This window comes from Rhea americana, unplaced genomic scaffold, assembly GCF_003343005.1.
Source record: "Rhea americana isolate MKP2758 unplaced genomic scaffold, rheAme1 scaffold_101, whole genome shotgun sequence".
Lineage (NCBI taxonomy): Eukaryota > Metazoa > Chordata > Aves > Rheiformes > Rheidae > Rhea > Rhea americana.
This window is the reverse complement of record NW_028185051.1, coordinates 2284213-2299261: the sequence shown is the minus strand read 5'-3', so window position 1 is coordinate 2299261 and position 15049 is coordinate 2284213. Positions and strand designations below refer to the sequence as shown.

At 42.3% G+C, this 15049-nt stretch overlaps 1 protein-coding gene across 1 annotated transcript in view; it reads left to right on the top strand.

Moving 5' to 3' along the window:
• DSCAM (DS cell adhesion molecule) overlaps positions 1-8671 on the top strand; it is a 391004-nt gene extending 382333 nt beyond the window's left edge. The window contains exon 35 of the mRNA XM_085305248.1: positions 8253-8671. Coding sequence (XP_085161374.1) covers positions 8253-8593 — 341 coding nt within the window. The 3' untranslated portion in view covers positions 8594-8671. The remainder of the gene's footprint in view (positions 1-8252) is intronic.
• The last annotated feature ends 6378 nt before the right edge of the window (positions 8672-15049 follow it).

Below are 15049 nucleotides of genomic sequence, written 5' to 3'. Positions count from 1 at the left end.
CATAAAGCCAAGAAGCACAAGGCTGTGGTGATTACCCATACGGAAAAGAGAACCTGACAGGCCTCTGGCTGGCTGCAAGTTAACARCTAGAATGCATCCAGACACCTTGTTGACCTTGTTCAACATTATGCATGTAGTTAGCTTAAAAATATGACCCAAAAGTTGAGCGCTTTGATCATTTTTCTTGGGCAGCTGAGCAGAAGCTGATGGTACTATGAAGAAGCAAAGACTGTGTGCCTGCTTTCACCATAGCTTCTTTGCTAACCAGAGAGCTGCCTCCTTCCTCATTACTCTTCCCTTCTGCTGTTTAGCTATCCACTAAGGTTATAATTTAAAGGAGGGCTTGGACCTTTTGACTCTTATGGCATCTGTGAGGGCTGCAGAATTTATTAAATCTGGTTTTCCTRTTGAAGCTTAGCAGTGGGCTCAGAAGTCCATGATCTCCTGAACTTGCTGATGTGGGCTCCTGTTAACTGAGAGGAAGCAGAAGGTCCCAGTCAGTTCAGCAGTCAGCAATTTGCACAGGGAAATTTCATCTCCATTTCAGCTACTGATCAATGCTGGCTCCAGAAAATGGGTCCCTGTTGTTTAAAACATCCTTCAGAACTTCGTTATGATGTGGTTGTATTTTGCAACAACATTTCTGAGAAAATAATGATTATTAAATAGAGGGCACAAGGAAGGTGGTTCYGCACTGGATGGATCCTGTAAAAATAAATAAATAAAAAGGCAGGCATTAGTAAAAGTCTGCCTGTTCTTTTGGATCTTTACGTTTCATTATCCCCCAAGTTTTGAACTGAACCTTTACCTCAGTGCTGAGTAAGGGAAGGCACCATGACCTGCAGTGCCAGCAGCAGCTGGCWCCTGCCCCATACACCTCACCCACAGAGGCTGGGAAGGAGGGTGGCTCCTCGAAGGGAGAAGCTTGCTTCCRTCTTGCAACCGGTTGCTTATCCAGGCCGAGAAGGCAGCAGGGCAGAGCTCAAGCTGAGCTCTTAGATCCTCCCTGAGGTAGCACCAGGCTGAGACCTGTGTTGACCAAGCAAGGAGGTTCTGGACTGACCCTTTCTACTGTCCTGCTTGGCTGAGCAGGGCACAGGAACAAGCTAGCCAAACAACTGGTGAATTAATAAAGGCTTTATCGCTCTTTTAGAGCGCTTATATTTGATTTGGCAGTGTGCTCTGAGACTCTCAGCCTGTTGCTATGGAAACGCTTGCGATGTGCTGGAGTCGATTTTGTGGGTTCAGCATGGGATACAGTGACAGAAGATGGACAGTGAGGGAGCAAGAGCTGGTTTCAAGCACTGAAAGCAGCAATTGTAAGCATGTTTTGCTGCCATCAGGCTGGCTTCAGCTCAAGCTACGGCTGGCTAAGAAAGTCTCGCCTGCTGCCTTTCAGCAGGGTGTTAGTTTGTAAAGCAACAAAAATCTCTGGACATCGCTTGTGCTGTTTGTCCCATCTGACCTCTCACCATGGCTTTGCAAACACTCTGCCCTCTCCCAGTTTGTAAAGTTAGCTTCTCCTATAGGCTTCATGAGAAACCAGCCTACGCCTATCGGCAGCTGCTCCACCGAGTTATTTASTGTGCTGGTGAACTGGAAAGCCCCACTGAACTTTTCTTTTAGTTAGYATAAATTTGAACTTAAAGCTGGCTATCAACAGCTCTCTCTCCTTCTTTCCTTACTCTCAGATGAGAACACAATGTCCTGTGAGGTACAGAGTGTTTCCGCTTCCCAACACAGGCCATGGCCAGCGATGCCCAGCCCAATGCTTGTACATGCACACAACGCTGCACAGTGTTGTGTAGAGTTATGCGTTCGGATCCCAAATCAAGATGTCTGCATCAGCATGGCACTTTGCATGTGCTGCTGCAGATACAGGGATTCAGCTGTGGCATGATCTCAGATGTTGCAGCATGGATGTTCCTGCATGCCCCTCATTACTCATAGCAATCAATGAGATGCTTTGAGATCTTTTTTTGCCTGCTCCCCTGTGCAAGTTAGTAGTGTAAATGCCTTCTTTGCCCCATCTTCTTACCTTTGGTAAAATATTCTGTCGTATTCACAAGTCCTACCTTATAAACTTTTCTAAAATAATTTTTCAAATCAACATGGAATTTTCTTCACCTGACCATCAAAACTTGAAAATCATCAGGCAGTCATCATTACTGAGGGTATCTGTGTTGGAGTATAGGGGAGAAAATTTGCTTTGGTTTTGCTGGAAGTTATGAGTCAGGAGAAAATGCGTATAGCTATCACATGACAACTGGTAAGAGTATCTTTTTTTTGCAGTCTAGGATTATCCCTGTATTGAATATAGCACAAATCCTTAGCTTTTCCAGAGCAGATGGAAACAGAAACCCATGCAAACTTTCTGGCTTTTGAAAGAGATATGAGGTAAATCCTCAGTGAAAATCTACTGCAGTTTGGTTTAGTTCTGCAAACAAGATAAATATCTTGAATAAAATCCTACTAAAGATGAGCACTGGTATTTTTTTCCTCAATGTAGTCTACCAGACTCTTCTCAAATCTTCCCACATCAGGGGCTGTCCTCTAGAAGAGGGATAAAAATATACATTGTTTCCGCAAATCTTTTTTACATCAGCTTAGCTGTACAGAAAAAAAAGGCACAGCATTTTTGCCCAGCGCTGCATAAACTTAGAAAATGCACTCTTTCTGGTAGAATGTGTTGTTTATGGTAAATGTAATAGTAAGTGACTTTTAGCATTTGTTTACAAATATTTGTTGAAGAGAACACTTTTTTTAAAATGTGCTTTTTAAATGTTAAATATTTAATTAGAGGGTTGGCCAGTCAAAAAAAAAGAAAAAAAATGGGGTAGCTCTGGCTTAAATTGCTGCATTCAGATTTGAGTGAATGATTACTATTTGTGTACAAACTCAGTGTTTCTAAATGTAGCAAATTTCTCCTTTTAAAAAAATACATAAGAAAACTTTAGTTTTTGAATGGCTTTTGTACTAATTAAGCCTAAGTGCATGAATTATTAAACATGCTCATTTGCAGTGCTCATGCACTTGAAAGGTTTGCTTTCATTACAAATAGGCACACACCCCGCTGAAAAGAGGTAATTAGAGCATCAAAGGCAATGAACCATCCTGAAACTTCATAATGCTTTGCCTGAAAAATTTATCATTCAGCTGAATTATCCTTTAGCAGAATAGTAAGAAACCAAAAAATGTCTCTACTGCTGTATTGAGAAGGATGTGAACTGAAATCTTTCCATGTAACTCCATAGCTGTGGTGAGAGCCTTTTAGTCTTCTTTAAATACCTTCAGAATTGATGCAGGAATGCCAAAAGTGAACCCCTGTGGTTATATTTCAAAAACTATGTTTTTTTAGTCAGAAAGATATTAGTTCTTATTAATCAAATAGTTTTCTTATCCTATGATACTGTTTCAGTCCTATCAAAGAAGAAAAAGTTACATTCTCACATTTATTCGTTTCCAGTGATTTTAATCRTCTGGTTATTTTATAAGCAGTTCCAGGGAAAGGTGCCCCTTGGAGATAAGCAACAGTATTGGAACTATTTATGGTATGAAAATGTGTACGTCACAGAAAATAATTAGTGCTCTGTGTAAGGCAATGTCAGAGATTTGTGCACTGTGTATCTATCTTTGAAGATAGAGTTACACTGTCTAGTTTCTCGTTAGTACAACCCTGTTAAAACTCTGCCCCTAGTCATTTAGAGAGTTGCAGTAAAATAACCGCCTATTGTTTATATAGATTATTGACTATACTTTCTTATGTGGATTTAGGGAGAAAAAAAGATCTTTTTCCCCCATAGTCTGAAGCTCTTAACTACATGTAAGAAATGTTTAGGCAGTAGCTTGCAAGCAAATCTTACCTCTTTGAGGTTCATCACTTSTCTCTTTTATAGTCCATGCATACCCGTTGCTCTTGAGACACAGCAATGCATCAAGATGCTGAAATGGCTATCCAGCATGACTGCTGGAGACTGCCAATGAGCCATGCTCTGGAGTCCGCTCTGCATCGGTTCCTCTGCTGAAAGTAGACTGCAAAACATGAAATGAAATAATAAGAGGGAATGAGTACAACCTGACTTATCATAGAAAAGCAATGCATGTTATGCTGTCTGGCACTGGGTGGCAGAAGCACGGCCTCTCACAACTGGGGTTAGGATGACAGAGCCCTTTAGGAAAATGCCTATGGTGCAGGAGACAGGGATGGAGACTCAGTGCCAAAAAGTAGTACTCTTCTGCCAGGGCTGAGGGGCTCCTGTGCTGCCAAGTAGGCAACTACTGGAGCACAGGAGAAACCCCCTCTCTGAACCCCTGGCAGCCCTAAAACATTTCTTGGCTCCTTGGACAAGAGGCTATACTTTGGTGTATAGCTAGTCATAAAAGTTTTCTGCCTACTACATTTCAGAAGCATTCTTGGCTGTTCGCCTTCACTTGGGCCCACACAGCTATATACACCAGCCAGAGGCACCAAGCAAATCACCTTCATTAGCAGACCAAGAGGGCTATGCAGGAGAGCCCCGTGCTCCTGTGCTTTTCCTTCTTCACTGAGTCTGGGGGTATGGGTACCAACAAGGCTCCTGATTTAATATCTTAATATCTGTGCTGCCGAAGACTTAGGTCACAGAGATCTCCACGAAACAATGCGAAATGCTTCCCATCCTTGCTACTGAGGGCTGTTTCCCTCCTTTTACTGTCTCCACTGTGCAGCTTGTAGGGAATGGTCTTTGGAGCAAACTATCCACACAGCTGCTTTTTGGAAGCACTCACTCCAAAAGGGAATCAAGAAGCAAAATAACTGAGGGTGGGGGTTGTCAGGGGATCAGGATGCAGGTGCACACTGTGTGGCTGAGCTTTTGGACAGCATAGAAATACCCATGCGCAGCTCAGATGCCTACAGTTAAGTGGAATGAATCTGCACCTACCTGTGCCTGCCAGTTGTGTGCCCACATTGCTATGGACTTTACACAAGTGGTAGGTACATTGCTGTCTCAGCTGAAGAAAGTCTCGTATGCATAATGTTTTTGTCATGAAAGGTACCATAGGAAGATGGGGTAAATGCATAAGACCAGCTGATGCTATCCTAACTCATTTTTCAAGTGGTAATCAGCAAGACTATATGCACAAACCTCCCCCTCTCTTTCCAACCTTACATAAATGTTGCCGTGGTATATATGTCAGCCTAATCTTGCGATAYGCACATCTCATGTGTGGGGTTTAAATAGAGTGGACCATGCATCTGTGTTGGAGATGGAACTAGAATAAAACATATGGTGTCAGACAGGGCCTGGGGGAGTTCTGCAGCAATAAGCAGTGATTTTGCCCAAATGTAACTGCTTGGCAATTCTCTGACTGTGACCTCAAATCATGGATAGAGCACAAGCTGTTAAGTCTTTTAGGTAAGAATTGCAGTGCCTTGACTTACATGAGAAAGCAAAGGACCTGTTTTATTTTAATGTATTGTGCAGTTTTTAGCTTGGTTAGGAAAAACGAAGTCTTTGTAGTACATTATTTTACCATGACCTTGTATCCAGAAGTGTTTTCCTGGTCTACKGTTTATACTACTGGCATAGATCAGCATTAATTTCTACTGCTGTAAATAGCTGGTGTAGACACCAGAGTAGTAGTATCAAAAGACGTTCTGATTTTAAACACTTGGGATGCATCCCATCTGTATGATTTTGATACAAGCCACAAGAATGAAGCCATACATTTGCATAGTTTGGTAAAGAAATGAAAATTATTCTTGAGTGCATCTGTAGCAGTATTTTTTTATATACATGTGAGGATACACCATCAAATATTTTTGGAAGGGAATACAATTATGTTCCAGATTGCCCCTAATTTTCCTGAAGCATCGTTATGAATACCTAACAGAGAAGCCTAGAATAAGGAAGTTAATCTGATTTCTGTAGCAGGTCTAATATATGTAGAAATACAGGGATGGTAACACTCACCCTTAACATATTTCCTACAGCAGGTCCAAGGCACCAGTTTGAACTCCGTAGCTGGGAGGAGTTATGTAGTGCTGGGGAAAAGACTGTAAGAGCTTTGCAATGGTAAATCCTCTGGACTGAGCAGACTGCTATCAGAAATGCCCAGGAATCAGGGGAAATAACAAATTAGGGGTCCTGTAAGGCTAACTATTTCTTGCAAGCATGGTCTGTTTTTTAATGTGCCCGTCAGTCTATGCCTGTTGTCAAGGGCTTCCCAGCCCTTGGAGAAAGGAGAAAGGTTGGTACAAGTGTTGGGATGCCATCCACAGTGCATTTTGTTGCCATAAAATGTTCCCTATCTCTCTTTGCTTCAACTTCCTGCTTAGGAATGGAAACAGCAGCACATTGCTAGCCGTAGACAGTTAGTGGTAGAAAACCATTAGGTGGTTTAAATACAACTTTGATGGATGGCAGGTAAATGTTGCTATATTAGGACAAGAATGCTTTACTGTTTTATTTAGAAATGTCTCTAAATCTGTAGCCTTAATACCTGTCCATCCATTTTTTAGTAATTCAGTCATTCTTCTCTAGATTGGGGGTCATTAATAGTAATTATGAAGGTTTTCCTTTAAAATGGAAAATAAGAAATGGAAATGTGCCAAGTCTCCACATGTTTCAGGTTTGGGCAAATGAAAATGAAGACCTTTAGTTTTAACCTTTTGAAAAAAACTCTCTAGACTTTTCAGTTCATCATCTTCATGCTGTGAGTGCATGTAAATAAATTGGCCTTGTTACTGTCATTCTCTTATGATCAGTAATATTAATCCTAACTCAGTTCTTAGGAATGTGCCCGGAAGAAGCTCCTTGACCCATTACCCTTCATTCTGTAAGATCACAGTGTAGTAAACAGCTGACAAGCAACATATTTTCCTGCTTAACCACTCTGATAGCCTTCTCTGATGGAATGCCTGGCTGGGTAGATGAGGGCAGAGCAGTGGACGTTGTGTACCTTGACTTCAGCAAGGCTTTTGACACCATCTCCCATAACATCRTCCTGGATAAGCTCAGGAAGTGTGGGTTAGATGAGTGGACAGAGAGGTGGATTGAGAACTGGCTGAGAGGCAGAGCTCAGAGGGTCGTCATCAGTGGTGTGGAGTCCAGTTGGAGGCCTGTGGCTAGTGGAGTCCCCCAGGGCTCAGTACTGGGTCCCATCCTCTTCAACTTTTTCATCAATGACCTGGATGAGGGGACAGAGTGCCTCCTCAGCAAGTTTGTTGATGATACCAAGCTGGGAGGAGTGGCTGATACACCTGAGGGCTGTGCTGCCATTCAGAGAGACCTGGCCAGGCTGGAGAGCTGGGCAGAGAGGAACCTCCTGAGGTTCCTCTCAAGGGCAGGTGCCGAGTCCTGCACCTAGGGAGAAATAACCCAAGGCACCAGTACAAGCTGGGGGCTGACCTTCTGGAGAGCAGCTGTGCAGAGAAGGACCTGGGAGTGCTGTTGGACGACAAGTTGACCATGAGCCAGCAATGTGCCCTTGTGGCCAAGAAGGCCAATGGTCTTCTGGGGTGGACTAGGAAGAGTGTTGCCAGCAGGTGGAGGGAGGTGATCCTGGTCCTCAGCCCTGGTGAGGCCTCATCTCGAGTCCTGTGCCCAGTTCTGGGCTCCCCAGGACAAGAGAGACATGGAGCTACTTGGGAGAGTCCAGCGTAGGGCTACGAGGATGATCAGAGGGCTGGAGCACCTGCCCTATGAGGAACGGCTGCGAGAGCTGGGCCTCTTCAGCCTGGGGAAGAGAAGACTGAGGGGGAATCTTATCAATGTGTGTAAGCACCTGAAGGGAGGGTGTCAAGGGGACAGGRACAAACTCTTTTCAGTTGTTTTGTGTGACAGGACAAGAGGCAATGGGCAGAAATTGAAGCACAGGAAGTTCTGCCTGAACATGAGGGGGAAATTCTTCCCTGTGAGAGTGACGGAGCCCTGGACCAGGTTGCCCAGAGAGGTTGTGGAGTCTCCTTCTCTGGAGATCTTCAAGGCCYRYCTGGATGCAACTCTGTCTAACGTGCTCCAGGTGATCCTGCTGAGCAGGGAGGTTGGACTGGATGATCTCCGGAGGTCCCTTCCAACCTTACTGATTCTCTGATTCTATTCTCTGATTCTATGATATCTGTGATAAATGCCACATTGGATTACAGATATTCTGCTTTGGACCCATATTTGGTGGCTGAATCCACCCACTTGAATCCCCCAGCTGGTAGGCAAGTTTAACACAGCCCATGATTTTAAGTAAGGACTTGTTTTTTGCTTTTGCCTCCACAGGTGATCTCATGCATTTGCCACCCTATCTTAGAATGGACTTTTTACTAAACCGTGGTGTGCAGGGTACGAGCAGAGACCTGGGTTTGGGGCAGACCTGCCTGGAGCCTCAGAAAAGCCGAACCTTGAAGCGCCCCACGGTCCTGGAGCCAATACCGATGGAGACATCCTCCACAAGGGAAGTACAGTCGTGGCAACCTGGTGCTGTGGCAACATTACCTCAGCGAGAAGGAGCTGAGCTAGGACAGGCAGCAAAAATGAGCAGCTCCCAAGAATCCCTGCTGGACTCCCGGGGCCACTTGAAAGGCAACAATCCCTACGCAAAATCTTACACCCTGGTATAACAAAAAGAGCATGGCTGGACAGTGGCTGTAAATACTTACAATGAAAAAATCCAATGAAAGCTACCTTTTTTTTATTGAATTCCAATATTTATAATTAAAGAAGAAGATTGCCAAAATATTTGACAAAAAAAAAAAAATATGAACGACAGACAGTGCAAAGACTCTCTTGCTTTTTTTCTGTCTGAGTGTGAGCTTCATCTGACTGGACCTCTGAATTTTTGGGTAAAAGAGTCCAGTTTTCTGATCTTCACAAGCATTTGTGTTTTTACTGATTTTCTACGAAGTGCATGGAGACTTAACTAAAACATTTTAACTGGAAGTTCCATCAGACAAGATTAAAAAGGGGAAAAAAGTCACAAAAAAATCACCTATTTGTCAATTCAACTGGAACATTGATTTGGGAGAACAAAAAGTCTTTTGTCATGTTTGCACTTTTCTTTTTTTTGGATTAGAAAATGGGTCCTTGATTGTTCTTTTTTTCTGTTGTTAATTAGGATGAGTGCTGTCAGTGGAGTGAGGGGATCAGTTTGTTTGTTTTTTTTTAATATTAATTTAATGAGACACTCTTTGCATTTTGTCTATGCGAAATAAAAGGGTCTTCTGCCTTTATTTGTGRTGTCTGCTTCCATGGCCTTCTGCTGTGCTTGATTTTCTCAGAGTAGAATAGCTGTGTTAGTACCTTACTCTGAATAATGTACTCCTGCATCTTGGTCAGAGAAGAGTGGGGTTATGCCTTTGAAATTAATTGGGATTAACCTATTCACAGCTTCTCTCACTGCCCCAGGGTGGAGAGCCAGGATGGTGCAAAGACAGATGTGTTCAGAATCGAACATTTGAGACTCTCTGTGTTCACTTTATCTGAAAGCAGGAGGCTTTCGTTCAACTTCAGTATTTTCTGGATCAGTCTTTATATAACAAAAGTTGTGTTGACGTTACCTTGCTTACTTCTTAGGAATGGATCGTTAGTCCATTTGGGAGCAGCACTCACAGAAATTAGTTGCTTACATAAGGATTGAAAAAAAAATCCATCTTCTCCCATAACAGGAAAAAGGCAGGAAAAAGTTATCCCAGTTCTAAGGTCAACATGGCTTGCTTTCTTTAGATGAAGAAGAGTTTTGGGGGGAGAGTTGTCAGCTCATACTACTTCTTTGCAACTYTTGGCTACATGAGAGAGTATTGCTTTATACAGAATCTGAGTGATTGGATACCCCAGTTTGTGGATTTAACACAACATTTGCACTGCCTTGCTGAAAGTGCTTCATCATGTTTTTATTCTGGCCACCGCTTTCTGCTGGRTGGTGCAGGGCACCCCAAATTAGTGCTAATATGAGGACACTGTTTGGCCCTGGCTGGAAATATTAACTGGGGTGTGAGAGCAACGGGATGTTACGAGCCTGAGCACACTGTGAGACTCATGCTACTTCCCTACCTGGAGACAGTGTGGGCACTGCTAATTCAAACATGTCTGCACCATACTCAATTCAAGTGCTTTTAAAACAGAGAAATGCACAGTTATGTGTAAATGTTTCTTTACTGTTATTTATGCAATTAAGTAGTTATAAGGGCACTAACTTAACAAAGTACTTAAGTGTSTTGAAATAAGTGACCTTGCACTTGAATCCTTAGCCCTGTCATACCTAAGTACTAAAATTCTGGAAGACAAAGCCAAACAAAGACATCCTTGAGGTGCGTACTTGTTAGAGATCTAGACTGAAGTGTTGAGATCTCAGTCATATAAGGAACCATTTCCCCATGTCAACTACTTGTTTGACCAATCCATATTGGTAATTGCTAAAGCAGATTTWAAAAAAACACCTTTTGCCTCCTTAAAAAAAATTAAAAATACATTCATATTTAAGAATTATCCCTTAAGCTTTTCTAAACTAAATGAAAATATCTGTATGTTGAAGAAAGATGAAATGATTTATTTGTTTTGGATTTTTTCCATAGAGACCTATTTTGTTAGTAAGAACCTAATTTAAACATATGAGAAAAATCTTCCTTTTACTATTTCTCATTGAAAAACTTCATAGAAACTTCTATAACTTCTATTGGAGATTTTATTTCTGGGCAATCTAAATCTTTTAGACTCTCCCAAGAATCTTTCCAATGTATTCAGCTTGAGCTCAATGGGGCATTAGTACTGTATTTGCATTTTTTTTTTCATGTGGTATTCAGGACTTTGAGTTTGCAGTCACTTTCATCTTCTATTCCAGCTTCCTTCTCATCCTCTGAAAAGAGGTGAAAAGCTTTTGGGCAAAATTGAGACATTTCGTCCATTTGTTCCGTAGGCTCTTTGCTGCCCTCATGCACAGGGATCCCCAGTGCCATGGCTGGGTAGCATGGGGGCAAGGGCAGAGCTCCCCCATCTCAACCTGTGTTCAGTGACAGATGAGAACAAACATAGAGGGTAGGGGAAATATTTACATTTTAAACTCCTGGTGACTGCTGATAGTGGAAATATTCCATATATCTCCCCTAGATTTACATTTGGCTGATGATCCAGAAAGTGCCAACTTCACTTGACTCAATGAGACTTCCTCCTCATTTGTATACAATATGCCTGGTAATATTCATCCTCCTTATAAAGCGAAGATGCCTTTGGGGGCCCCACATTCAAAGAAATTCATGGCAAGTGCCCTGCTGCTTGAAATCAGAGTGTATCAGGCTGTTGCTTAGCAAGCAGAGGCTCAGCCTGCGGGGTGCTGGCTCCCTGCCCTGGACCCAGCAAGCTCTTCAGCGCGTTTAACTGTAAGCATGCACACAGTCCCCTTGGCTTCAGGGCTTTATTGGCTTATAATTTTAAAAACAGAAATGGAGCTGTAGTTAAACGCGTAGCAGAGCCTTTAAAGAAATGCCTCTCCTCTCCTCGCCTAGTCAAGCTTTGGAGGGGAAGTAATCTCTCTTATCAGACTAATACAGTTGGGAGCAGCCCAGTCCTTCCAGGCAGGGTAGGCTCATGGGGCCAAGACAACAACAGAAAACTTGCTGCTGCATCCCTACAAATGCCATGGCAAACACTTCCCTGTGACAGAGCCATGAAAATCCATGGGTACTGTACGTCTGYGTCCAGCGGGTGGTATGCTGCCCGCGTTGCACCACATGCCCTCTTGGAAGCCAGTCATGTGAATGAAGCAACCGGGAGGCACCAGCATGAGATGTCAGAAGACAGGCCCTAAAGCACAGGAACATCTAGTTACCAATGCAAGCACATCATTCACAAAACAGTGATTCCATCTTAGTCCTGAGGGTGATAGGAGACTTGCAAAATAYGAATTTAGGAGCTAACATTCTTCCTTCTCTCCTGTCTACTAAAAACCATATCTCGTCAGAGAGACTAATTCTTTTGTACAAAATACTTTACCCCRTGCCCCAACCTCAGGTAACCTTTTAGTGATTCACAGATAATAATTAATGCTGCCTTTTTGTCTCAAATGAATTAGCAACACCCTCACTCCTGCCTTTACTAAGAACCCTCTTATCCCTTCTTATTCCATTAATATCTTTTTCTTAAACTGCCTAATTAACACAATTACATTAAACTTAGTACTTTTTTTCCCCTCTACTTCTCTTTAGGTTGAAGGTTACTTTTCCCTTTCAGAACCAAAGAAAGTCTCAAACACTTAAAAGTTTGCTTTTTAACTGTTTTTTTTTTACTAGATAAGATCCATAGTAATGTTACTGAGGCTATGAGACATTAGGAATTTTAAGCAAGGTGAGATATTATTAGACTGAATAACATAGTCAGAAAACAAACAAACAAAAGTCCTTGGACTGCTGCATGGGATGATCAGAGAGTCCAGAGGAGTTTCATGTAAAGAGGTTTCCCACTTCTCCAGAAACTGGAGGAATTTTAGTCATCTCAGGTGAGTGGATGGAAATATGCATGTGCCTGAGTGCTACCATTTTAAGGGATTTTTTTGATAAATGTCTTCAGATGTGGACTCCGAACACCCTTTGCCTGGACAACCCTGTGTTTTTGTAGGGTTTTTCTTTTTCCCCCCCCCCCTTTTTTTTTAAACAATGAAGACAGAGATAACAGGTGGAAYAAGGGGGCAGCTGGAAAGGCAACCTTCCCCAGCACCTCATTTTCTCCAGCAGCACCTGCTGCTGAACCTAATGCTGACCACTCTGAAAAGCCACAGGGCCTGTCTTCCTTCAAACTAGAGCCATGGCACCTGTGCAGATATTGGCATTTTTTTCCTGGGAGTAGCAGAGGGCTAAAGGGGGACAGAGCCTGAGCACCAGATGTGGCTTCCTTGTAGGCACAAACAGAGCAGCTTCTTCCTGGTGTAAATCAGAGTTGCTCAATTGGCTGGAACAAAACTATGGCACCTCATGCTGCTAAAAAATGCTAACGTGGATATTTAGGCTTAAAAAAGCAGAGCCAAGAGATATTTATGAGGGAAGTGATGGAAGGGAGCTCTCTTTTAAAAGGAGAGAAAAAAAAGAAGAAAGAAAAATAATCAAACATACAGTTTGGACAGCCCAGTCATAGTTTTAGTGTTTTCTGAATTACTTCAGGTCACAGCAGTGGCTTAATGGACTATTGCAGCTGACTGTGAGRCATTTCAGCAGGGAAAGGAAAATGCATTCCACCATTAATTTTCTCTGGGTTTGCCAGAGCCTCCCAAGGGATGCCTCACCACCTTCCCAGAGCGAAAATGCTCTGTAGGAAGTGCAGATGCCCAGTGCACTGCCAGAGTGGTGTACAGTGCACTTCTGTGATTTTTTTTAATATATTTTCTAAACTATTCCTCTTCTTTTTAAAATAAATCTTACATTCCTTTCTTTCAGATTTTCTGGCCATGAAGGATCTAAAATTAAAACAAAAAAGGGAACTGTAAATATTCTCGGGATCTACAAAGACCTGTAAATTTTCCAGCAAGACTTTATAACCAGAGTATTTGTATGCTGGCTTCTGATGCTGTGCAAACCTAGTCCTGTCTATATTTTAATTACTCAGTAATCCAAGACGTATGATTTCTCCTTCCCAGGCAACCACTGAAGGTGCTTGGCAGTATGTAGGCTTGAAGACAGGCAAGGGGACAAGCATCAGGAATGACTGTGAGCACAGAGCTGACCACATACAGCTGCAGCAAGAGGGGCAGGTCCACGGACAGGGCCACCAGCCTCCTGACCTTTAAGAGCAATTATTTGAACTTAAAATGAGCATCTTTCCTTCTAGCACGTGCTTTTCGTGCTTCTCAGGAGGAAAGCTGGTTCCAGTATTTATTCTGACACTGGTAGTTTAAAAGCAAACAAAATTTCTAGCTAATGATTTTTTTAAATTGGAAAATTACATATATAATTATAATTAGAATGTAATTTTATATATATTTACAATTTTAAAATCTCTGGGACTGAATCCAAAAGAAATCAATCATTTCCCACGCCCATGGAAGAGTAATGCCAAAACCAATTTATCAGAGTACCAAAAAAGAAAACATCTTTAAGAAAAATTGARGAAGCTACAGTTTTTACATTGAAATTGCCAACTTTTCATTACTTGAGTCTCAATCGGAAAATATAAAAACATACAGTTCAAACATCTGGATTSTTATTACCTAATTTAAAGCAGAGAAACGTGTCTCATAAAAGGACATCACACAATGCCAGGACAGTAGAGAAACCCACAATGCATTGGGCAAACAAGATGAAAAAATCAGAGAAATTCAGTCGTTAAGGACATTTGCCATTAAAACTGTAACATATAAATAATATGATTTGKGAATATCATCCAAGTTTGATTAAGCTACATCTTTGCACATACCAGTATGTTTTTTAACAGCTCCAGTCCTAGTGGGATAACAAAGTTATCCTGATTCAAAAGCTGAAAGTAGTGGTTTCTGTGCTGTTTTTAGTGAGCTGGATGCYTTGAGGAGAAAAGGAAGAGAAGGGAGCATTGCAGCCTGGGGCTTGGAAATAAAAAGCACRCATTGAAACATGGACTGTGATAGCATCTTAAATCAGCTGGAGCCTTGCTACAGACGTGTCTGCCACTTTTCCCCCAAAGAAAACATGCCAGGTATGCTGGGGGCTTGAACATCCCAAAGGGGTTCCGCTTGTACTAAGGAGGTTAAATATGCAGGTAGTATTCAGGAGCTCACTTCTAGCTCACCGCTGTTCCCGGGTGGTGGCAGACCTCTGGAGCCTTTGCACACACATGTGTTGGTAATTATGCCTGACTGTCGCCTCCYGTCCATTTGGGCAACCAGAGGCGCACAGGAAAGCGAGCACTTGCGGAGACTGTGCTGGAGGTAAGCAAAGTTATCCCAGAAGCACAAGGCAGAGATACTTCTGTTCTTGAACTGCTGAAGAAAAGCATTATAGAGGCTCTAAAGCTTTGCTCTGCACTCATTTCTCTACCTCTGTGTAATTATTCCAACATCAGTAGTAGTGAAATTATATGCTTCCACAAGGAAACTTAAATTAAATGTAACCTAAATCAATTTG